Raw genomic sequence first — 26117 nt, forward strand, 5'->3', positions numbered from 1 at the left:
GCCTGCTTTGTTAAGGAGAACCGGGCTTATTTCAATCAAGTTTACTTCTCAATTAACTCCAGACATTATTGTTGTTATTATTTGTCAGTTTGTCACATTCTTCCCACTGTGTGATTGATTTCTGAAGATACTGAGTGTGGGTGGGTGGAGGGAGGAGCTGGTTGGTGGGTGGAGGGAGGAGCTGGGTGGTGGGTGGAGGGAGGAGCTGGGTGGTGGGTTGGTTGGTTGGTTGTAGCTCAACATTCTTGTTGGTTTTCTCAGGGTTGCCGGGGCAACGTGGATGGAGCGTCTGGGGGAACTGGGCTGCTGTTTGGAGGGATGGAAATAATAATCACACCCAAAAAAAACAAAAACCTTGCAAAGTAATTTTGCTCTACTGTCAAGAGCAAATACTTTTAGTACAGTTGGAATAAGACAAATCTAACTCAAGTCACTTTTCAGCAAATAAAGGAACTTCTTTTGAGTGAACAATTCCTTAATGCTGATGAAAAAGTGCTGGTTCCATTGGCAAATTATTTAATATTAATGCTAAAAATGTTTTATTGTTTTTGTTCAAAACGTGCTAAAAAGTTATTTGTAACTTTTAAGTCTTATTAAAATATTTGCACTACAAATGGGAGAAAAATTACTGGGTAATATTTTGTTTTCGCAGTGAAGCAGATTCTTCTCATATTTTAAGAATCTAAGAGTGAGTGCCTGATGTGTGTGTGTGTGTGTGTGTGTGTGTGTTTTGGCACACATGTTTTGCAGCAACTGTGTTCTTAAAATATCTACAGGATACCACCATAGCTGTGGTTAGAAGTTCTAAACTGACTTTTTTAACCAACAAACTGATAAGCAGAGCTTCTTGGTTCTTTTGCTTTTATTAAAAAACAAAAAATAAATCTAAATTACAGACACAAAACTAAGCAAAAGACATTTTTTTAAAAAGAGAAAAAAAAGTGAAGCAAATGTACAGGTCATCGGGAGAACAAAAACATCGTCACAGCTGATGTATCCTGCTTCCTACTTTCAGTTTAAACGCCAACGCTCAGCGGATCGCTCTGTCGGGAAGCAGTGGCCACACGTTTTACTCTTGAGGTTTAGTGAATACGAATGCTGGCGCTTTTCTCTAGAAATGTTCCAACAGAGGCCGCGCCACGTTTCTCAAATGAACTCGAAGTGAAATAGACGGCCGCCCGGAGCACAGGCAGAGGATCAGTCTGTGGTGGCGCGGCGGTACCAGAAGCGGGCCCTGAAGTCGTCGCTGCAGGTCATGAAGCCCGGGTTGGTGGGTGAATGGACGATGCAGCGGACGATGTTGTTGTGGCCCAGGGAGAGCAGGTTCTTCCTCTCCGCTGTTCTGGAGTCCCAGCAGCAGAGGCTGATGGTTCGCTCGTCGGGCAGCAGCACGTAGTCCTCCGTGTGGTTGAACACGCCCTGCGTGCGGTGCATCTGACGACCGCTGAGCCCCGCCCCTGAAACACAAAACGCCACATGTACTCATGAGGGGTCATTCTGGCTGAATCCACGGCAGAAGCCTAGAAGGCCCTCAACTCCGTCCAGTCCAGTTCACCATAGGGTTTCCCCCAATGTATCATCAGCCTGGCGGGCCTCCAGGCTTAACTTGTGTCCCCACCAGGCTAAGCAATGTTTGTTTTTTTAATGTTTGACAAAGACTTTATAGTTGGCGTTTAATTATTGTTGATAAAGTCTTCTGATAACATGTAATTACCAAAAAGTAAAGGTAATTTTATTTAAACAGCACATTTTGACCAACAAGGCAAAACAAAGCGCTTTACAGGAATTAAAAGGAAAAACAAAACAACAAACCAAAGGAAAGAGCAAAATAAGAAAAAGAATCTAATGCTGATCTAAAGTATGTAAGCCAGGTGCTCCTGTTCAGGGTTGCTGATAAGATTCCTCTGGTCTAATTTCATTTCTTGGTTGGAAGGACACACAACATTACATGCTTCTATGTTGTGTTTACAACAGTCTTAGGCTTTTACCGAGTGAAGACGACTCAAATTGAGCTCTTTGTGTTGCTGTAAAGTCAACTATCTCAATGCAATCTGCTGCGTTGCCTTTGATTGAAAACTTCAGTCAACTGACTTGATTGATTTGTCAGGTTAAGTACCCTGAGATTATGAAAATAAATGTATTTAAATTCCATTCACAAAGCTGGACTTGGAAATGTTGGCGATCTTTTGCAAAACATCTCAGTGGAGCAAAGAGTCTAAATCCTCAAAAACATAAAGATGCTAAAGACCATTTTAAGTGTGAACTGATACCTATACACTTCCGTAGAAGTCGATAAACTGTACAATACTACACGCTTCAACATGCTGACCCAGAAAATGTTGAACCTTTTCATTTTTTTTCCAACAGCTCTTGCATGCTAATGACTCACTACTCTATTGTTGTTCTTCCTTGTTTGCTCACAGCCTAACTTTAGGACTTCAGATCAAAACAGTCCAAACGTCTACCCGACCTCAATAGAAAACCATTATTGTATGTCCAACATTTCACATCTAAATGCTGGTACTGGTGAAGTTTTGATGGTCTGAATTTATTTGACTGCATTTTTATTTCTGTCAAGTCATGCTAAAGAAAAAGAACGTGAATTAGTCATGTACTTATTTCCATTTTGTTAAATTCTTACTGCAAGTCGTCATATTTTTACTCGTGGACCAGGGTTAGAGTTTGTTTCTACTACTTGCAGCATTCTGAGATTGTCCTCCCTATCCAAGTAACATTTGTACTGTGTGATGTCCTTAACTGAATCACAAATCAATCAAACTGAATCGTGAATGCAAACGGACCCGTCAGAATCTAATCGATTCAAGTCTGGCCAGTGTTTTTCCTGTCGCTTTCGCTTAAATTTCGAAATTTAAACGCTGAGGCCTGGAGAGTATGAGCGTGAGCTTGTATTTTAGTTTAGTTGTATTTTATTTTTAGTTTCTCAGAGCATCAACCAAATACTTGAACTCAATTCAACTGTGATGTGTAGCACCTCTTCACAAAATCTCAAGGGTTCTTCAGATTCCATGTCATACAACCGGATACAAACTCGTTAAATAAAATTCAATCAGGTAAAAACAAAAAAGTTAAAAACTTTTCAACTCAGAATCCCTGTTTCTTCTAAAAGTAGATCCTGTAAAGGTTTCGGTTGTGTTCGTGAAACAACTTCATTTGGACTCTTATGAATGTATAGTAAATATACATTCATAATAGGAACATGTCAGATGAAGGTCATCACATGTTTACCTGCAGCCTAATGCAGAGATTACAGTACAAACTTTACAAAAGCAAAGCTAAGTAAACTACATCTGCAGTACCAAGTGCCTGAATTCACAGGAAGTTCAGTTTTACATATTAAAGAATTTTCAGTAGGCCAGGGCAGACAAGAGGAAGTGTTCACTGAAGAAAAGAAAATGTGTGGGTATGCAGTGGTTTCAGTAAATAAGACTGAAGTGAAACTACAATTCAGATGAATTGAGATCATCTCGACTGGATTACATGAGCTAAACCAACCCCAAGATTCAGATCTGCAATTTATGTCCAATATAAACGTCTTTTTAAGCACATGCTGTACTACCATCTCTTCTTGTCTAGATACATTTGTCTTAAACCCAACAGAAGGGATTTTTTTTTTTTGTAAACTGATTTGCTTCTCAACACTTCAGAGCTAACATCGAGTAGGAGGTAAAGGTTCAGTTTGACCTTTTTCTATTAAATGAGTAAAACGCAGAAATCATGACAACCACCCCACAGTTACGAGGTCTGAAATGATTTTACCGTCATCTGGTGCAGGTGATTTCAGACCTCCACATAAATGTATGCTTCTGCATAAACCACACACACACATCCTCTGTGTGTGTGCCAGTTAGAGGTGGGCACAGTACCCTAAAAGAGCAGCACTTCTTCAATTTTAATCAAGTAAAAGTGACAAATAACCGTCCAAGGATTGACTGAAACGTAAAAAAAGTATTTGGTGAAAAGTCTACTTAGGAACAGAGTAACTGATCAAATTATCAATCATTTCATATTTAAAAATTACATGGTCAGATGGACCAAAAATATAAAGTTAAGAGGAAATGTTGATATTCCAAGGATGAAAATGACAACTTATATAAGTAACAAAAAAAGAACAAAATCAGGCAAAATAACTTTTTCCAAATTAGTTTGTCAATAAAAAAAATATAAAAGTTGAATTGTAGCTGTCTGTTCATGTGGTGAATTTTTGGTTAAAACATGTTTGTTCTTCATTCAGTGGGTAGAAAATCTAGAAATTTTACTCAAGAGCAGAGATACCTCATAATAAAATGACTCAAGTCAAAGTATTTTCAAACACAATGTGAAGTGAACTCTTAGTGCAGTGATCGGACTCTCCCATTATCAATACATCATCTTGGTGAAAAATGAAAGTGACACAAGATGGAAATAAATCTCTGACATTGCAGAGGATGCCTCATACCGGCTTAAAATTAAAAAATAAATAATGTGAATGATTGAATGTAGCATAAAAAGCGCTTTGGAGTTCTCTGAACTTGATAAAGAACTGTACAAGAATATCAGCGTTTCAGTATGACCTAAAACCAGAACAAACTTTTCTCATTTCTGCTCACCTTCTGGTGAAATTATCCACCTGCTTTAAAAACCTGCAAACATGCTCCTGGAGATTCTTTATTTTTTTTAACTTTCCCAATTAGCGAGTTTTACATCTCCCTTCTTTTTCTGCCTGTTGCAGTGTCAAGGCTGCTCTGGAGCAGCAGTGACACCAGCAGGCAGAGGTGGGCATCGCAACGCAACGCTTCCCCTTCAGTAATTACAGCAGGAAGCAAAACCTTCCATGTTGGCAGCGGCCAGCGTTGTGCTACAAAATACGAGATCCTGACCAGTGAAGGTCCTGCATGGTTAAACGTAAGGCGTTCAGGTTCATCAGTAAAACTTTTCCATTTGTCAGAAATTCAGACTAACTAACACCTGATTACTCAGAGCAGACAGAAGTCCCCTCCAGTTGCAACACCGGCCACACCGTTTCTCAGGAAGTCGCGTTGGTGAAGTTTGTGGTTTTAATTGATGATTTGAAGTTCCTTCATTTCATAACATCAGTGTTTTCTGGAAAAGTTATCAGGAAACATTAAACCTGAGCCTTATACCTTATACAGAATTTAGACCTGAAGCTAAAGAGCTTTGAAGAATTCTGTGTAGAACATTTTCAGACAAGGTTTTTAATATTAAATGCAAAACGTATTTATTTTATGGACAGTTTTGGCTTAATTCCTGCTCTGAGGGTGTTTTTCTTTCAGCAGATGGCTTTTTTAGCCAGTTTACTCCAGTTAGAAATTAATCAACAACTAGTTACTGATTAAAAGATTTTTTTGCTGGAGAATAAATTGTCCCAAACATTATTTTATAAATAATGTTTGGGACATTATTGTTGTTTTGAGGTCAATTTGGCAAGGTTATAAAAATAATGTAAGAACAGATTCTGAAAGGTCAATAAACTTTAATTTACAATTTGCATTTAACACCGGAACTGGAAGACAATTTAAATGCTGAAAATAAAACAAAAAATAAAATGAATCAGAAAGTCTCTCTATACAAAATTGTCCTTCAACAAATGGGATAGTTGAGACCAAAACATTAGACTGAAGACTTCTGTTATTCAGTTCTTGGTGGAAAAAGGAGAAAGTTATGCAAATGGAAATGACTGTGTCTGATTTTATTTATTAGGCGATTAATTGATTTATTGCTTAGTGTGACTGGCCTAGCAATCTGTTGCTGTCCCCTCTTCTTGAAATCTGTGTCTCCTCCTGCAGTGTGTGCTGTTTGGGAGTTTAGTACTGTTCCTAAAATTGATAAACTGGATGATAAAAGTCTTCAGTCTGATGCTTTGGTCTCAACTAGCACTTTATTTGAAGGACAATTTTGTTTACAGAGTCTTCAGAAATCATTTTATTTATTGTTTTGTTTATTTATTTTGGATATTTAACATGTCTTTCAGTTACAGAGTTAAATGCTCATTCGAATTTAAATTTTATTGATCTCTCCCAAAATGTCTTTTGTCTTATTGTTATCCCATTATTGCCATTATGTGGCTTGAAAATGGTCTCCAAACAACATTATTACCGTTTTCTCAGTACCTTCTGGGACAATTTATCGTCCAATAGAAATGATTATCATTCCTCCCTGAACATTCGGACATTCCTTACCCGTGTACTTGACCAGGGTCCGACCGGTGGAGATCTCCCAAAGTTTGGCCACGGAGTCCTTCCCACTGGACAGGATGTACTTGGAGTTCTTGGAGAAGATGGCAGAGCACACCTCTGCTCCGTCGTGCGCCTTCTCGAAGGTGGTGACGCAGCGGTTGGAGACGCCGTCCCACAGCTTGATGCTGCCGTCCTTGCTGCAGGTGACGTAGCTGTTGGCGGTGGGGTTGTAGCTGACGCCGCTGATTGTATCCGTGTGCTGGTCCAGCGGATTGCAGGAAACAAAGCACTGGAAAGTGTTGACATCGTAGAGGCGCAGCGTAGGGTGCTGCGTTCCCACCAGCAGGAAGTCCCCAGAGGGGTGGAAGGAGATCGAACGCAGCATTTCCGCTTCCTGTTGGGCGGCGGATTGAAGATGGGTCAGCACATGTTTAGAAACGAAGCTGAGGATAGTCATTTCAGCAACTCAAACTGTGTTGCATGAGGAAAAGTTGGGTTGTGGACCAAAATTAATAACGTTCAGATTCTTAATCAAAGGCAGTTAGTTCTAAACAAAATGGGTCATTTAAAGGAACTCTGTGTTTCAGCAGCTCTGTAGTTTCCTGGAGGTTTGCCTGAGAGGTCTGGAAGGTTGTCTAATCCTGGAAATGCCCTCCAAGGAGCACACAGGATTCTGATGTAAACTAGGAGTTAGAAAGCTACCAGAGATTTGAAACTTCAAATTATTGCAGTAACATTTTTCCTCTTACAACATTGCTTCGTACTTGTGATGGTTTTTCTTTAAGAAAAATTTACTGTGGTTTATTTGTTATGGTTTTAGTAAAACATTGAAGTTTATGGCTGCAACAAATAAGCCTGTCGCAATACGCAATAAGTCAATTAATCGCATGATAAATTAAAACAAGCTCATTTCCATTTGTATAATTTAGCGCTTTTCTCTTTTCTCTCTTCCAACCAATAACTGGATGACAAAAGTCTTCAGTCTGGTGTTTTGGTCTCAATTGTCCCCTTTTTTTGAAAGAATTTTGTTTACAGAGACTTCATGATTCACTTTATTTGCAGTTTCTGTTTTGTTTATGTTGGATATTTAAGACATATTTTTAAAATGTCTTCCGGTTCGAGTGTTAAATGTTCATTAGAATGTAACTTTTATTGATCTTTGAGAGTGTTTTCTTGATTATTATTATGCCATTTCCACTAGATTACTTGAAAGCAAAACCTTCAGGGACAATTTATCGTCCAGAAAAACATGTTATTGTGACAGGCCTTGTAACAAAACATAATGTAAAATACTTAAAGAACTATTGAGACACATGAACAAAAGCAGCAGGACATTTCCCAAATGGCCGTTCTGACCACTGAGATAATCATTCTCTGACCTGTATATATTTAAAAGCCCTTTTAGCGGAGGGCTTGGAGTAGTCAAACAGTTTCAGGGTGTAGTCTCTGGAGCCAGATGCTAGAATCTGTTCACTTGGATGGAAGGCCAGGCAGGTGACTTCGTCCACATGGTCATAAAGCGTACGGATGACGGGATGGTTCTCCATGTTCTGCTGCGCCGTCTCGTTCATCATCACCTAAAAGCAGCACAGTGTCAGTGGAGCCACACTGAGTCTAACCTGTCCCCCGCCCTCAGCCTGCCTCACCTCGATGGGCATGGCACTCTTAGCCAGCATGCGCTCCGTGTCCAGGATCTTGATGGAGGCGTCAGCCGAGCCTGTGGCGATCAGCTGGCCGTCCCGGCTGTACGTGGCCACGCGACAAGGACCCTTGTGGGACGTGACGTAGCAGGTCTCGTACTCCGACGCCTCTGGTGACATGGTCTGGACATCCGCATCAAACTCCAGGTCAATGCCAACACCAGGCGCTACTGTGTCCGAGCGGCCGATGGCATACTGGACGGCACTGTCGTCGTTCTCCATCCCTGTGACAAGAGTTGCAGGCTGTACAGTTAGTCTTAGACGGAGAGTATTTTTACTTCATTTTTATTATGAAGTATGGCTACGAGAGGCGAGTAAAACTTCTGGATTCTTTACTTGACTGAATAAAAAACAAACATGTTTTATAACCAAAAATTCACCAGACAGCTGCAGTTTTTATTAAACATTCAAAAGTTTAATAACTTTTGAATGTTTTTGTCTCTTATATGAATTAGTTATTTCTGTCTTTAAAATACCTAAATTTCTATGTTGTTATATATAGTTCCCCCTGATGACGTAATGTTTAACTATTAAATGATCGATCAGTTATTCAGTCCTTTAGTATACTTTTTACCAAATCCTGTTTGACTCTTACTTGAGTAATTTCTTGGACGGATATTTTTTCATTTTTAGTTGAGTAAAAACCAAATATGTTGAAGTAGAGCTACTTTTAACCGAGTCCAGTTCGGGGGCGTTCTGCCCTCCTCTGGATGAAAACTGGGCGGCTTCAGCTCTTACCGATCTTTGCCAGCTGCATCAGCTGCTCGGAAGGCGACACGACGCTCTGTGGCTTCACCTCGTTAATCAGGTTGTTGGCGATGTTGGTGTAGCCGTCGTGGAGCAGCTGGCTGATGATGAGCCTGTACAGGTGCTGCCGGTCCTTCAGAGTCGGCTTAGCGCGATACATTTTGGCTCACAGCTGCAACGTAGATGGCCGACACCAAAACAGAGAAAGCCAGTCACTATATCTGCACCAATATTGCAACCTGTATCCCGCACAGCGAGTGAACAGGCTGTGTGAGACCGAGTCAACGACACTCCTGTATATCTCTGCAGCTAACGTTAGCCTGGATGCTACTGCTAATGCCGAGGAAAACAACCGGTCGGCTAACTGAAATAAGGCGAAGCTAACTGACGAAGCGTCCGGCTTTACCAGAACCACAATGTAACAACCGACGTAAGAAGATTAAAGTATGTCTAAAAGTTCTTCTTACAATTAAAACTTGAAGAATATCCCCAACTTTAAGTGAATTTAAAACAGCGCTCCTGCACTCAAACGTGTGTTACGTCCCAGTCGTGCTGACGTCACGAGACGCCTCCTCTTCTTCTTCTTCTTCTTCTTCTTTCCTTACCGCCACCTTCCAGATTGGAGTATGGAAGAGACTATTACAATCTCCCCATAATACTGTACCTGTACTTAGAAAACTACAAATACTGCTAAAAACTGCATCCCCAGATGATCTCTGTAGCAATTCCCTGATATCGAAGTTAATTCATTCCTACTTAAATCTCTAAGCAACACCTCTCTTTCCTGAACATACTTATTACATTCTACCAAAAAATGTACTGTTTCTAATTTTCCACAATAATTGCAACAACCTGTAGAATGTTTATTAATTATTTTAGGCTTTCTATTTAATCCTGTATGTCCAAACCTTACTCTAGATATAACATCTTCTTCTTTTTAAATTCTATTACACTTCCTAAATTCCCCAACTTGTTTTTGGGTGCTATAATAAAACCCAGCATTGCCTCCTCTATCCCACCGTTCTTGCCATTTCTTCTTGGTATATATTTAAACAATATTCTTTACCTTGTTTGTATTTATTTTAATATTTAAATCAACAATATTCTTTTTTGCTGCACTCTCAGCAAAACTATCAGCCAACTCATTTCCTCTCACACCGATCTGGGCAGGATTCCAAACTAGTCTAGCATGAGAACCATCATTTTTAATCCTAAAATTTGAGTGAATTACATCCAATATCTTGCCTTGATTATGAATTCAACTCTTGAATACTTATTAATGCACTACTTATTTCCATTTGTTTCTTCAGAGTGATTGGTAGGGAAATTTGTTGCCAGTCCCTAAGTGAACCTCCAAGTGCCTGAGGTTATTACGGTGAAACTCAGGGTTTAACCTCACTGTTCACCAGTAAAGCCACAATCCTTCATTTGGGGGTTTTAAACACTGTGTTAGACACTTTTTTGTCTTTAATATCATTGGGTGTGTGCTACTGTTTATGCTTGTACGCGTGTGCGTGTGCGTGTGTGTGTGTGTGTGTGTGTGTGTGTGTGTGTGTGTGTGTGTGTGTGTGTGTGTGTGTGTGTGTGTTTGTGAGTGGCCCAGTGTAGACAAAAGAGCCAAAAACATTCAACTGAACTTTGTTTGTGTGGAGGTAGAGAGCAATATACATATTTGTAAGCAGTAGATCACTTGTTTCTGATTTATCCGTTTATGTCCATAACCACATTACTTTGACTTGATCTCTTTCATGTCTGAAAGAGGGGACTACTGCGTGTTTTTTTTAAAATTCCAGTTTAGTTTAATTTTATCTCTCCTTTGTTATCACTCTGTCTTTGTTGTAATTGTATTCATCGTTATGACGATGGAGTATTACCGCTGTCTCATGTCCTTTTGTCAACTTATAATGCAGAAGGTATACATCAGTGAGAGACAGAAGAATGTAACTGTGGAAAAGTGTCACTGTTGTTGAAAATAAATAAAAACCAAGTTCAAAAAAAGAAATTCTCAGAATCTCCTTAAGCAATCCACTAGCGACTCTTTTTTCTTTCTTTCATTAAAAACTTTACAGCCTTCAATATCCCAAGAGGAAGTCAAGACAGAATTGTTAAACATTACAAACTGTATTGCATTCAGCACTGTAATTTCATTATTTCCCAATGAATTATTTCCAACCAAACTCAAGCGTTTACAGCAAACCTTACCTATGAATAGTGAAGCATGTTGCGTCTGCGATGACAGACTGTGCGGAATGGATGGTTGGAAGGATCAACCTTAGCCCGTCATTATGCGTTGTGCAATAAAAACTTCTAGATTACTGCAAAACTCCTGAAAAACAGAGTCTCATTAAGTCAAGTCTAAAAATCCATTTGCCTAGAGCTGGCTGTGACTAATAACCACTGGAACAGCACGAACTGCAGTCTGCTGTAGTGGCTTTCCTGGAATTTGCTACTGCAATGTAATATTTGCTTGCTTGTTTTATCACTTTAATTTTGTGAAGCACTTTGAATTTCTTTGTTGTGGAAATGTGCCATACGAATAAAACTTCCTTGCCTGTAGACATTACGGCTCAAATAGTACATTGAATAATAAATACATAAATGACTTGCAATAATCAAAGCAACTTTAGGTCGTGTGTGGATGAATAAATCAGTCACTGCATGTCTGAAACACAAAGCATGACCAATAATGTATCCGTCACGATTATGAACATTGTGCAACCGGATGAATTACAGATATTTCCCATGTCTTGGGAAGTCCTCAAGCTTGACATCTGCAAATAAAAAATAACCTGGAGAGAAGCTTCCAGGTGAATAGATCTGCATAGTGATATTAAGTTCATCAACTCACTGTAATATTACTACAGCTGCAGAGCTCCTTCATGAGGATTTACATCCAATTTCCCAAACAGGGCAGAACAGGTGGCTTGTAGTAACTACAAGCCAATGAGGTGGTAAAGTACAAAAAAAAAAAAAAAAGGTAAAATAGTAAGTAAAATCTAAATTCTATTCTATTCTATTTTAAAGGTTGACTTGTAAAACCTTGTATCCTAGCAAGTTGAGCAACATGGCCAGAAAACAAGGAGTCAGCAACACGAGACCCTGAGTGACTGTTTTCATATCTGTCTCCGTAAAGCATTCCTGCGGGAAACGTCAACCGTCACGACAGTAACATCTGAGGAACACGTGCCTGGAGTCATGCCCCCTCCCTGCTGGGCTCAGTGAGGATGGCAGAAAACATGGTAGGAGGTATCCTGTTGCCATGTCAACAGAAAGCATGCTCTGCATGGACCAGCCTGCAGTTGCCTTGGAGACCAATTGAAGTCTATTGCAGTTGATATTCTTAACTAATTTTGCAAAGCACACGTGTGAAGTAGCAACAGTTCACTTGTCGAGTTCACGACATACAAAGATGGTAAAGGGATAACGAGGCATTGTCTGAGAGTCCAGAGTGACCGATTGCTCAGCTTGGATGCCCAGAACAGCAGAATCTGCCCTGCAGGTTCTAAACTTCTTCGGTTTAACAATGATGGAGGCCACTGAGAAATTGGGACAGTCAAAGCAGCCGAAACAGTCAGGACAGTCTTGTGCCTCGAGGCAGTCCTGACTCAGAGGTCTACAGACATTTCCTTTGATTCCATGCTTGATGTTTGACCCCTGACCTCCAATGTCAGCTGTGGGATCTTATATACACAGGTACCTGCATATCCAAATCATGTCTACTGATACAGAATTTACCACAGGTGGACTACATTTAAGCTGGGTTGGGGTCATGGATGATCAGCGGAGACAACTCAACATGGAACTTTATGTCAAAGGCTGTGAATACGTCCATAAATGAGATTGCTTGGTTTTCTATTTTGAATAACGTTATTATGAATAAATCATTTGCGGTGCAGAATTTTGAGAAAAGTGATACATTTAATACAATATAAATGAAAGCTGTAACATAACAAAATGTGCAAAGTGTGGTGATTTCTTTCCAGATGCACTATCACCAGTGATCAAGCTAAGTCAGCTACAATCCAAAAACAATGATTTTTCTTGTATTCTACGAAAAGGTCTTTGATTGACAAACGTCTTGAAGGGTTTGAAACTCTCAAAAACAAGATTTGTTAAAAACTGCTAGGCTGAAGTTACTTGATCAAAGGAACTTCCCACACGATCCTTCCTCCCATGGAGGTCAGTGACCTTTAGAACTGTCTGTGTCGGTGTGTGAGATGCCGGGTGTTCCCACGTCCCACATTGGTTCTCTCACATAAACAATCAATCAGTCCGTCCATTCTCTCTGCTTATCCAGCGTAGGGGCACATTTAGCAGCCAGTGCATGAGATTAATTGACAGCACTAAGACCCTCCTCCTGGCTCTGATTGGTTGATTTTGGTAGGTCCGACTCAGGAGCTTGTTGCAATGCTCTTGGCGAACGCAAGACCTGCGTCGTTGCATTTATTGCTCCGCTTTCTTAAACATCATTTAACAAAAACATTGCAGAATGAAACAACTTGAGTGTAAATCCCTCAACAAAACTGCTCTGGATGGAGCAGTTTCAGCTCCACGTCTTCCAGTCTTCAGAGTTGCTGCTTCTCTGCGTTTACCCTGTGAATGTGAACTGAATTGGCAGTTTGGATTTGAACGCAACTAGGCTGTTTACATTTGGCTCTTTCATAGATTAAATTAGTTTCAAAAAAGGCTGAAGTAGTGCTGCTTAAAAAGAAACACAACGTACATGTTTCATAATCTGTTTATAGATGATCAATGCAGTCATCATCCTGACTCTCTGCACCAGCAGCAGATTAAGGAATAAGAATGCCAGCGTAAATAAATTAATTCACACAAAAAGCCCGCTTTTTGAGCATGTGCAAAGTTAACCACTAAATCCCCCACAAAACAAACAAAAACAACAACAAAACACAAGAGGGATTGTGGTTGGAGGGAGATCATTTGAACGCTTTCACGCATCCATTTGTCCTCCGTCAGAAAGGATGAGAGCTGCACATGTGCAGCCACATCAACATGAGCTGCTGCACTTTCGCTCCTCTGTCTGTGTCGGTGTGTGAGATGCTGTGCGTGGGTGGAAGTCAGTGGGTGGGAGAGCGAGCATTACGAGGCAGAGAGGAGTCAGGTACCGCCTCACACTGCTGATGGGAAAAGTCAGCCGCCGATAGGGTAAGTTTGCTTTTTGTTGCTGTTGTTTTTGCAGCACTTCCTCCACCAGCAGCTCCCCGCTGTCATTTCGCTGCAAACGCGTTTGTTTCGACGAGCCTCGCCGCCGTTCCGGCTGATCTCTCAGCGTGATCTCTGACTTCAACTTATCCTCCCCAAGTCTTTGTTTGACAGCCAGCACACCCACCCAGCACTCTCCTCCTCTCTGCCGTACCAGCTTGCATCTCTCTCTCTCTCTCTCTCCTTTTCTCTCTCGCTCTCTCTCTCTCTCCTTTTCTCTCTCGCTCTCATTTGCATGTCTTCCGCTTCCTCATCACAAGAAACGGTTCTTGTCACAGAGCTGAGAGAAGATGAGATTGGAGAGGAACGTGCAGCAGTCAGGATGAGGCTGTGTAGAGGGATCTGTCACCAGTCAGGGTGGTGAGTGAACTCTACCTAAATCTTTCCTGCACCTTCTTTTTTTTTCTGTACTCCTCTGAGTTATCACTTCACAGTCAGGTGCTAAATGTACTGCTGTTTTGTTTGTTTTGTTCCAGCAGCATAGATGGGCGTCCTTCCATTCTTTCTCTGTTTCCTCCCTAATCTTATTCCTTTCAACGGATTAGAAGTCTATATTTTTACTTTCATCTGACAGATACTGGCTGACGTTTAAACGTTTGAACCGCCAGAGCGAAGGAGAGTGTGAGCTGATTGTGAAATAATTCCACAACAGAAAAGCAAGAATCAAAGTCAGGGTAGAGACAAGAGCAACACAAAACAAAACAAAAATCTTTGCAATGCTACACTTTCTGCTCGGCTACAGCACTTCAAACAATATGAGGTGATTTACATGGTGATGAGGAAGTGAAAGCACATTCAGCTCCGCATCTGCGTACTGTGACTAATGACAGAAAGAGAAGTCTCTGCACACAAGGCTTTTTGTTCAATGTGATCGGAAGCAAACTTTCCTCTGTACACAACGCTGAACAAGTCTCCATACAGTGTGGGCGTGCTTCTGCTTCACAGCCAACAAAAGACCGAGCTCCATGCCAACTGTACCTCTGTGGGTTTTTAAACCCGCCACACTGGAACAAAAAGAAATGTCATGTACGCTTTGATAAAATCTGAAATGCAACAGCCAGTCTGCAGACTGAAGCAGGCAGCCAACGTCAGCAGCTAATGTTTTAATTGGGCGGATTACGGTTTCTCAATGTCCAAGAGAGTATTTGGCTGTTCCACATCCCCACCTTCAATATGTTTACTTCATGTTTGCTTCTGTTTTCTCAACTTGTCTCTCATTGGATTCCTTCCCATCTGCACTTAGAGACCCACATGCCTGCTCGTCCCTTTGCGGTCATGGTTACTATTGCTCATCACCAGAGTGATGTGATTAGCAAATGGATGTACTTTTGCTTGGGGTGCTGCAGGATGGTTGGACATGTGTGGCAAACATGCATTCCTAGATTTTACCATAATGTGAAATGACTGGTTTTGCCATCTGCCCAGAAGGAGTCTGCATATCCATCTTCATTAGCTGCTTTATCACATTGCGCTGCTGCTTTCTTCACTTTGAGACTTAAAGCAGTCTGCTAGAATAAACTCACCAGCCCTTCTGACCAAAGGCAAAGAAAAAAGACTAAAAACAAATGTCCTTATCTTACAGGTAATTAGAGACCCGACGCTGGTACATCGCGACAGCTGCAGCGTTGCCATGGAAACCGGAAAGCCAACACTGTCGAGTGTTCCGGTGCACACCGGCTCAGTCAGAGTACAGGCAGAGAAAAGGATGGACGTCCAGGCACCTCTAACGGCTGTTTACATTCCTGCCGTGCCGATGCAGCCTTACCCTCAACCTCCTGCAGACGGACGAAAGACAAATCCACTCCATCTGGCCATGCCACCTCTCTACTCCAAGGAGACGCTTCCCTTCCTGACTCTGCATCTCGCCGGGGGACTGCAGCCTCAACTGGGACTGAGGGCAGCTACTGCTGTTGCTGCTGCTGCTCCATCTCCAACTCCTGCAGCCAAACCCAAGTCTGCGGGCAAACATGTGTGTCCTCACTGCGGACGTGACTGCATGAAGCCCAGTGTCCTGGAGAAGCACATCCGCTGCCACACTGGGGAGCGACCTTACCCCTGCACCACCTGTGGAGTGTCTTTCAAGACCCAGAGCAACCTCTACAAACACAGACGGACTCAGGCACATGCCCGACAATCATCCGAGTCAGAACAGAGCAACCTGGGCAGCCTGGACAGCATGTCCAGCTCGAGAGAGACTTGTTCCTCCAGCCTGTCTCTCGACGAGCAATGCGAAGACTTGGGCAGCGAGGACAAGCATGCTGCACTAAGTGCTACTGAGAGCCCGACTCCTGCTCTTCGGACTCAAAGTTCCGAACAGAGAGAGACGAGCCCAACGGTTCCCAGTGCAGAAACAAATGGGAGTGACAAACTGACAGTTGCAGAGGATAAACAGAAGACAGAAAATACAAAAGAGTCTTTGACTATCAGTCGGCATCTCCAGCTTCAGCGACAGGAAGCCACCCTGTTCTCTAAACAGTGGGAGAGGTCTGTGTCCAGAGGGAAATCACAGAGTCATGAGAGTACAGACTCTGGCTTCAGCGAGAGCAGCGACCACTACCCAAGTCCCAGCAGTGTCTTACCTGAACACTGTGTGGATTCCCTCTCTAAACCCAGCAGGGAGCATCTTGACGAAACCCAGAGCACACATTTATGTTCAGAACAAGGCCATGATGGACGAGATGAAAAAGACGCAGCAAGGGAGCAGGTGCATAAGAGGCTGGAGGAACGGATATCCAAGCTGATTTCAGACAACTCGGCTGTTGTGGAGGACAAGCACCTTGAAAATGTAAGGCCAAGAAAAACTGTTTTGTCAAAGCAGGGCAGCATTGACCTTCCCATGCCATACACCTACAAGGACTCCTTCCACTTTGACATGAAGATTAACCCGGCCCAGAATACTGGGATGCAGAGACACACCAAGTCTGGTTTATTCAACTCTGTGCCCACTCAGTGCTCCTCTACCACAGAGCATGCCCCCTTAACGCGCAGTAGTTCACTCCCTTTCAGCATTACCCTTCTGCAGCCCGAAAGAAGCAGCTCAGCCTCCTCCGGTCAAAGTGATTATGCAACAGACATCCGCAGAGGAAGCTCTGGCCAAATCAACCCAACAGGTTTACTGAAGAAGCCTGTGAACCAGCACTCGTCTTCTCACCGCCCACTAGTTCGGCAGACGGCCGTAGACTGCAACCACACAACAGACAGCCTCCTCACAACTTCATCTGTGGAGGAGGCGTGCACCAGCAGTCTCAGCTGCGACGGAGATGCCAGTGACATTATTGGAGAGCCAAGCAGCAGAAAGTTCCGGAAGAAAAAAACACAGAAGTTTGCGTACAACAAGTGGTACATGTATGGGGGTGGAACATTCAAAAAGCTCTACGATCCTGATAAAAGTGGTGATTCCACTTCTCTCAAAGGCAGGAAATGTTTGACAAACGTGGTTCATGAGGCAGCTCAGGGTGCCCAGAAAAGGGTCTCCATGGTTCAAAAAGAAACAGTAACAAGATCGGGCTCAGCGGTAAACTTCCCAACCACCAATGCAACAGCAGGCCATCTCTCTGCCAATCTCTCTCTTATCTCTTCTGTGGATCTAAATGTAGAAAGATGTCACCTTCATTCAACAAATAGTTCCGCTAAGGCTCCACTTACGAGACATTTGTCTCTGTCAGTATTGCCTTTATCTGCCACCAGATCCGTGCCTGTTCACAAAACAGAGTGTTTCAATCGAACAGAGGCGGGGAGGTTGGGGAACGTTCCAAAATATTCTGACTCCATGACAGAGCTCTGTGAAGCCCACATTCCATCTGACAGGAAGAAGCAGAAAACTGGTGAAACCTTAATTTCCCCTCTGGAGATGGAGATTGTGCCAAACACCCTTACTCAGCACCCTGCGTCTGTCACTGTGAGCACAGCGACGCAGGGTACAGATCTTACTTATGTCCAAGCTAAAGAAATCCCAAATTCTCCTGGGCTCAAAGGAACCCTCTTTTTGCCATGCTTACTCAATGCAAATGTTTCCCAGATCAGCACTTCGGCAGCTACTTCAGTCTCTATTGCTGTAAAGAGCAGCTTCCTCCCCAAGTATCAGTTGAAGTTACCCAATGCCCATGAACCTGGTCCTGTGTCCTTACCACAAGCTCAAAGTAAACCAAAGGGAACAAATGATTGTAGCCCCACTCCCAGCGACCAAACCTTAGTGACGACTTATGAAAACGTATCAAAAAACACTTTACCACCCATGCAAATACAAGACCACTTTGCCTTGGCTCGCACAGTTGCTAGTACATGTCAGGTTAAAACTTCACAACACACCCATAGTTTGTCTTCTAATGCATCTGTCATGCAAAGGCAGTTTGCAGCAGCCACAATAACCACAAGCTGCTTTCAAGATTATTCGAGTGGATTGTGCAGCGCTTTGTTGCATTGTTCGAAAACTGCAACCAATTCTATGCATAAACATTTACCCAGACCTCTTGCAACTGCAGCTCCTAGCATGTCTTTGCCCACAGGAAATAATCAGACATCTTCTGCCACCATCACAGGTGTTTCGCATCATCTGTCTAACCACAGCTCTAACCCTTTGGGAGACAGGCAATTGCCAACAGCATCAATCCTGGCAAACCACACAAACAAAGCAAATGTTGACTCTAATGCCTCAGTTGTTCGCTGTCGCACTGTGCCATTGGACCAGCAAGCTCAAAATGTTTTTCATGTTCACACAGCAGACCTCCAGATCTGTCTTCAAATCATATCAGATGAGCAAATGGCTCTTATTGCACCCCAAATTGAACGTCAGTCTGGCCCTAGTCTGACACCAGAATGTGCCCTGAGAAAGACTCAAACTTTTGACTCAATGGAAATGAGCAATGTCACAGTAGTAAAAGAACAACCAAAAGATCTAAAGGAGGGTGTCAGACAGGAGAATTTATCTAGACCTAACTCTGAGAGCGCATCACCCCCACAGTCTGTGCAGCTGGTGGAAGACAAAACTGAACACGGTGATGCCTACAGAACAGCGTCAACAACCAAATCTTTCCCTCCTCAACCACCATCCCGCCACTTGCCCAATAGTGGCCATTTAATCACAGTCACACAGACTCGAAATTCTGTAGGCAGTATTATGGCAACCTCTGCTTCAGTCAGAGGTGAAAACTCAGGAGGAAGCCACACTTCAGAGGCTAAACAAGTTCTCTTTCCAAACACTTGTGCCGAGGAGAAATTTGTGTCTGCCAAGAGGGTCAACCAAAATGGAATGGCCTCACAAATGCTTACAGGTCAACAGAAAATCTGTGAGACATCATTTTCCACCAGTCCAGCAAATCAGAGCAGCATGAAAATCGAACCTCTGGACAAAAGCCAACAGAAAGCGAAACATCCAGGAACCTTGTGCAACACAAATGTATTGAACAGTCAGGGTGAAGCTTTGGTGTGCAAAATCAGTAGGACAGAGAGAGAAGAGTTCCTACAACAAGCCAACAGCGACGCAGGCATCGATGCATCAGTCTCTCAACTTTCCAACAGTAACCCCAATGTGGTAAGACAGCTCAACCCACAAGCATTTGTCTTTCACAGCCATCAAATGGAACCTACAAAATCCAAGAGTCAGAGTTCACTCAAACATGCAAACTTGCCACTGAGCAGAGAGGAACTTTCTGACAATTCCTCTTCTTCGATGGAATATCGTCCTCAGGAAACACAGACTGTAATAAGAAGAGAACATTCAGAAAAATCTCCGGGTCAGTTTAGCTTGCAGCCTGCTTCTGTTGACATGAAGAGACCCGGAGACGTTACAAGCTTCCAGAGCTCCACCACAGGTATGTATTACAGCTTAATTACGTTTCACATCGGAGTGTTATGTCTTACATAGTGCAGGAATATGCTATTTAAAAAATGTTTCATATTCAAGTACATTGATAACTACAGCAGAGCAAACAACTTACTGTAAGTGTATATGTATCCATCACTTGCTATTACATACAAAGTTTGAAGATAATTTAGCCCACGTTCACACTGTGGCCTGAAGTGACCCATGATGCATCTGTTCAATAAAAATGAGTAAAGAAACTTATCTGATGAGCAAAATTAATCCGGGTCGGGTCAAAGGGAAGACACTCAGTGATTGTTCTCGTCCATCATGGTGGATCTGACCGAGTCTGATGAATTTTCTGCCTTTGTTTTATTTAATATCAGTAAAGCTGGTGTTCAGCAGTACGCAAACTCAGTGTATATTACCACACTGATGATCTCAGTTCCTGTAAAAAAAAAAATGCAGGCAGAAGACCCATTCAAACACAAGGTGGCAGCACAATCTAATGACTCTTTCTGGTTCCTGAATCCCAGGAACCAGAAAAATCATCTCGTTTTTTTTTTTTTTTTTGTTTTGTTTTTTTTTGCTTGTTTCTTTTTTCACTCAATCATTGAAATGTTTGTTTCTGCCTGCGTTCAGAACTCCTGACAATCAAAAGCAGCGTTTGCTTGCCATTTCTCTGTGATTAAAAGACGGTGGATTGCTGCCGGGATCCCCATGATTAACTCTCTGGTCCTTGTATTTCATCACAGAACACAGGAGTTTGTTTATGTCTTTCCAGGCCCCAGAAATTGCTGAAGTTTCCTCATTTCTCTTGTAGGCAGGACTTTACAAAAAAATGTCAAGGGTAGACGACCTTCCAGATAGGCTCGTCGCAATAATCAATAAGTCTATAAATCAATTAATCGCATGATAAATTAAAACAAGCACGTTTTAAATGCATGTTTTGTTTTGTTTTCTTTTCTCTTTTTCTCCAAAAAGCTGGATAACAAAAGTCTTCAGTTTTGCCTGCATATTCTGCCACAACTGGCCCCATAAAGACATTCATGATTTAGATGTGGCCTAAAATGAAAATTAGTTTGACTCTCTACTGCCCATTCTTGATATAGTTGGTCTCTTCAAATAAATATTCCTCCTGGTCTGCACATGGAACATACTGCATTTATATCGCAAATGGTTGGGCCAAAATTCATCGTTTTTCTTTTTGAAGAACGCGTCTCGTACGCTTACGATTAAACCCGGCTCCTGCGTTTTGATCCAGAAAGTTTGTGGATGGGTCACAGCGAGCAACCATGACCGAAAGAGCTGATGTGTTGTGAATCCTGATCCCTTCCTGAAGCCTTCAATCAGCAAAACTTGAACCTTAAAAAAAAAAAGCAACTTCTTCGTGTCTGTTTTTGTTGCCTGAGGGATCACAGCGGACAGAGCACAGACGGATCTGGACTCACAGGAGCGCGGCGAGACACCTGACCGCACGGACTGGAGACCAAAGCAGGACCAGGCGGAGCCAGAGAGAAAACACCAACGCCTGGGAGAGCAGGGAAACGACGGGCTGACAAAACCAGACAAAGGACCTGAGTCTCACAGCAGACATGTGGCTGAAGCAGACATGAGCAGGCGTAAGGTGAGAAGGCTAATCACAAACTTTATTATTATTATTAGGATTATTTTGGTGACTGAATCAGTTTACCCACAAAAAAAAAATCTTGCTGCATAAATGTAGTTGAGTTGATTGACACCAATTTTATATGATTTGAAGAAGGTGGGAGGTTAGAGGGCAGGTTGGTTGACCTTTCATGACCTCTTGAAACATTCCTTAAGATATTTATAGTGATAGCAGCACAAACAAAAATTTTTGCTGCACAAACTTTTGACACCAATCTTTGTCTGATTTGCAGCAGGTGGAGGGGGGCGAGAACTTCACTCAGGTATTAAACGGTTACGTATTCAAAAAGTGTATGGATGTTTTCTTTCCCCCTTTGGTTCTACTGTATCATTTAAAATACAAAATTTGAAAAAGAAAAAAAAAAGAGAAAGAAAAAAGTTTACAAAATGACTCATTGCAGTTTGGAATTCTTCCTGTGGATTTTATTGTTTTAATTAGAGCTTCAGCTCAAGTCGTCCACAAATCATTCAGATATTTAGAACGCTGCTATCTGAGGACGGTGTGGGAGCAGACGTCTCCTCATGACAGGGTTGCAGCACAATAGACACATGATCCTGCCCATGTGTCAAAACAGTGTAGAAAGTAGTCAAATGAATTACACAAGAAGCCTCTTTGGTAAACAGTTTAGTATCAGAACCACACACAAGGGCAAGTTGATTTATGCCACCTGAAGGCATCCAGTAATTCCTTACATCAATAATACAGGGAGGCAACTGGCAACTAAACCAGGATATCAAAATTCCTGAGATTGCTTTAAAAACTTCAAGTTAAAAAAAATAAAAATACACGTCGGAAGAAAAGCGCGTCTACAATTGAATTGAATTCTCTTTTAGGTTGTTTCTACGAATCTTCGTCATATTATTTGGTTCACATGCAGAAACTCAAAAAGAGCATAGCAGACGACTGACCTGTGATCACTTTGGGTGGATGGTTGTTTTGTTCCAGAAAAGGTCACCACATCTTGTTACACATGCCTGGCCAGAACCTGGTGGAGAGTATGGAGTATGTTGAAGTTTCAGGTGTGTCAAGACGTCCTTGAACCAGCGAAGGCTTGGAAAAGGTTGAGCATTGCTCCATTTGAATTGGCTGATGTGACTGTCTCTAAGAGGGCCGTGAAGCCAAATATGCATCGATATGCTGTTGATGCATATGTGGAGGTTTGAATAAAACCAAACGAGGATGAGGAATAAGGTCACCTTTCACCACTGTTGAAAGAGCGTCAAATATTTGGCTCTAGACATGTCAACAATGGCTGAAGACACTTTCATCAGCAAAGCACTGGAGTGGTATACTTTGGAAAGAACCGTGATTGTGATAAAACAGAGTCTTGTATGTATGGAGGAAATGTGAACCAATTTAAGAATTAGCTCTCGCTGACTACGATATATTGGCTCTTCAAGGTCTGTTTAAGACAAACAATAGGAGCTGTGTCAAGAAAGTTGATGAAATGTAAGATTTTTTTTAAATGGAGCTTCAGTAGAAGGTTCCTGCAAGCTGCAGTGTTTACGAAACTGAGAACAAATGTTTAAGGAATCGGTGACTGCAGGGTTCGGTGAAACGTTCTTGAAGGGAAGTGGTGCCATGGGAGAGACCTTTTCACTGTTCTTTATGAACGTCTCAAAAGACACATTCTCAGAAGTGGGGTAACAATGGAGCAACAACACAAAGAGCAAACCTATTTTCACAGATATGTTTGTGAAAAGGAAAAAGGGATTCATTGGTATTTTCCAGATACGCCATAAAGTCAAGGAGGTAGCATAAGTCAACAATTGACTAGTGGACCAAAGAAATCAGACCAAGAGGCTGTTTAACTGTTTCATACCCAATATGATGATGGTTTTGGGGTCTCTTAAGTTTTTCTATGGCCCACAGTTTTGAAGTACCAGGATTCACACTGTAGTTTATAGGAGCTGTTCAGTGACGAGGATCTGTGGAAGGACAAAAGAAAAGTTAAATTCACTTAGAAACTTTACTTTGAAAGATAATTTTTAAATTACTCAGAGGGGGCCAGTACTTACAGAGGACCTTGTGACGAGTTGCGGTAGAGTCTGGGTCTTCCTGAAGGTTTCAGCTGCACACTTCACTGCTGCAATTACTGGGGAAAAGATGCTGCCTGGGCACCCCATGGTGCTCTTGTTAGAGGCTAATTCCTTTCTATTCTTCTATTCCAGGGAGAAGAAACAAATCTTCATGTGGATACCTCTAAAATCTCCTGTCTGTCAGAGCAGCATTTAGAGTCTCTTTCCCAGAAGAACTCCTGTATGTCAGAGTGCCCTCAACCCAACCTTCATCAAGCCCCAAACACCTCACAGAACTCTGACACTCCAGTCAACAGCATTCATTCCAGCCTTTTGAACTCTCCACCACTGGAAATCAATCATCTCTATTCGCCACAGAAGACCTGGGACGGAGGCATCATCCTCTACGACCAGCAAGTGCAGGTCTCATGTGAACCTAATCTGAGCCAGGATCCCCCTGTTTCCATTTCCACATCAGAAACACAGAGTGTCTTTTTATGTGCTGAGCCCAGTCTGCAGTCATTCTCAAGTCAAGATCAAACAAGAAGCGCCATTGGTTTCTCAGCTCAGCAAGGCTGTACCGCCGCCGGTAACTACAGCTGTGATGTTTTCACTGTGGAGAGTAAAAACAACTCTTGTGTCTTACCAGATTTTAGAACATTGTCCTCTACGTACTTCAGCCAAGTTCCCAAAGAGTGCAGAGGTACTGGTGAGATGGCCGGGGACATCCAAATGCTGCCAGACAACCAGACTACTGAATCTCCGTCTCAGCCGTTTTCGTTTCTGGAATCTGAAAAGAAGCGGGATGCCACGGACTCACTGAATGACTTCACCAGTCAGAGCTCTAAGTCCGGGAGGTCTGACATTACCAGTAAATACCAGTCCGTTTTCATGATCGGGTCCTTTCACGGCTACCAGTCTTCAGACTGTCTGCCCAGTGGAGTAAGACCAGTTCCAAGCTTTCAAGACAACACAGAAGATACCAGCAGCAGTGACGACGAAGGAAAACTCATCATTGAGCTCTAGTAAAAGATGACAGAAACACATTTTACAGACAACTTTTTGCTGTTGTGCATATTTTTATGAGGCAAACTACTCAGGAGGGAAGAATAAGAACAGTGGATGATTTAACTGAGTGGCAAAAGAAACAGTACTGCACATATTAATTTTTTATATGGCTTTTGTATAGGTGCAAATATTTTGTATGACTGTAAAAGTAATCTTGTGCTAATACTGCGAAGAGTAAATTAAGCTGCGATTCCAAACATATTACTTCTTGGTAACTCAGGTGGTTTTAATGCCTCCTCACCTTTATGGACATAATGTATTAACACTGTAGACTTGAGAATGCAAATCCTACTCATGGATTTCTGACAGCAACCAACATAGCTAAAGCACATGTAAATGGTAGATGGCCCATGAGCTTCATCAAGTCCAGAGGACCCCAAAGCGATTCACTCTACATTCAGTCATTAACCCGTTCACACACATTCACACGCTGACGTTTTACTAGATATGCAAAACAAATACGGGATGTAGTAGAATGTAGTTTACTGGCTGATTACCGATATTTTAAAGCCTGATCTGCCAATTCCGATTTTGGCTGATACCAATTTCTTTTTGCCTGAAATGTCGCTAAATATAGCAAGAAAGTCACTGAGTTGGCAACATGTTAACTTCAGATTAACATGTTGACATGTTTGAAGCCCCCATACTGCAGTTCTAAAAACAGCAGAGTCATTGTTCACTCCTCCTCATTGTTCGCTCATTTGCTTGGTTGAAAATTAATCCAAGAAATCAAGCTCAATTTGAGAAATCCCAGATGGAGGCCTGAAGGGAGATGAGAATCAAATTGTGTACTTAACTCAGATATTAATTGCAATTAAACTTAATAGATAGGCTAGTTTTCATCTGACAAGTACAAATTATGTTGGTAAAGCTATAGAGGCAGACAATAAAACTGTAATCAAGCCTCTGAATATGCAGCCACTCTCTGTTATGAACATATGAATAGGTTTATTTCAGATCAGCTTCACTTATTTGGACTAGAAATGATCGCATGTCTCTTTGAAATCAAGATGTATCCCCTTTGCTACCTCAACCCACTGACTTTACCTCTGCCCACACACTCCACACACGCCCAGCACCTATAAAATCAATCTGTCTCTACCTTCCCACAGTGACACCCACTTATTAGTGAATTCTATTACAGTCCCAGACAACACCTGCTTGTGTGAATCATGTCCGCATGCTGCCAAATATCTGCGAAGTTAATCTTTACTGCCAGCCAGAGAAGAAGAAGGTGGCTGGAGGGCCTTGGGTCCCTGTCCAAGTGTCAGTCTTGGAATGAGTCAGCAGGTAAAATAAAACCACTAACAACAGGAAGTGTGTGCATGTGTAACATTCCTAAAGACGGGTCACAGCTTTTGCTCGTATTCCTCTGCTTTTTTTTCCCCCTCTATCAGTTGTCATAAAACATTTTGCACCTGACGGGGGAATTTAGGGGAGAAATCTGCTTCATCACCAGCATCTGCTTAGGCTTGTTTTATTCCAAATGTTAACAAAGGTCATTATCATATGCAACATGGTAGAAACAGTAAGACATCAGCCCGGTAAACAGGTCTTGTTTTTGAAGTGTTTTGTTTTGGTTCCTGAAGTTTGAATGCGTTTCAGATCACTCGATCTTAACTTTAGGTTTTCAGTGAGTATTTGGAACTGCTGAATTCAGGACTAGAGTAGGGATTCAATGGATGGAGTTTGAATTTACTG

At 42.1% G+C, this 26117-nt stretch overlaps 2 protein-coding genes across 2 annotated transcripts; one reads left to right on the plus strand and one right to left on the minus strand.

Annotated features, from left to right (window-relative positions):
* Positions 1-844: 844 nt before the first annotated feature.
* Positions 845-9228, minus strand: cstf1 (cleavage stimulation factor, 3' pre-RNA, subunit 1). The gene is made up of 6 exons (XM_055024405.1): positions 9109-9228; positions 8633-8813; positions 7841-8118; positions 7574-7771; positions 6198-6588; positions 845-1457 (listed from the first exon to the last, which is right to left on the minus strand). The coding sequence occupies exons 2-6, from the start codon at positions 8799-8801 to the stop codon at positions 1198-1200; spliced, it is 1296 nt and encodes a 431-aa protein (XP_054880380.1). The 5' UTR covers positions 8802-8813; positions 9109-9228; the 3' UTR covers positions 845-1197.
* A 4352-nt stretch (positions 9229-13580) lies between these two features.
* znf831 (zinc finger protein 831) lies at positions 13581-25733 on the plus strand. Its single transcript, XM_055024306.1, has 5 exons — positions 13581-13804; positions 14140-14221; positions 15444-19671; positions 21074-21288; positions 23502-25733. The coding sequence occupies exons 3-5, from the start codon at positions 15492-15494 to the stop codon at positions 24372-24374; spliced, it is 5268 nt and encodes a 1755-aa protein (XP_054880281.1). The 5' UTR covers positions 13581-13804; positions 14140-14221; positions 15444-15491; the 3' UTR covers positions 24375-25733.
* Positions 25734-26117: the final 384 nt, after the last annotated feature.

Source organism: Poeciliopsis prolifica, unplaced genomic scaffold (assembly GCF_027474105.1).
Source record: "Poeciliopsis prolifica strain line A6 unplaced genomic scaffold, Auburn_PproV2 SCAFFOLD003, whole genome shotgun sequence".
Classification (NCBI taxonomy): domain Eukaryota; kingdom Metazoa; phylum Chordata; class Actinopteri; order Cyprinodontiformes; family Poeciliidae; genus Poeciliopsis; species Poeciliopsis prolifica.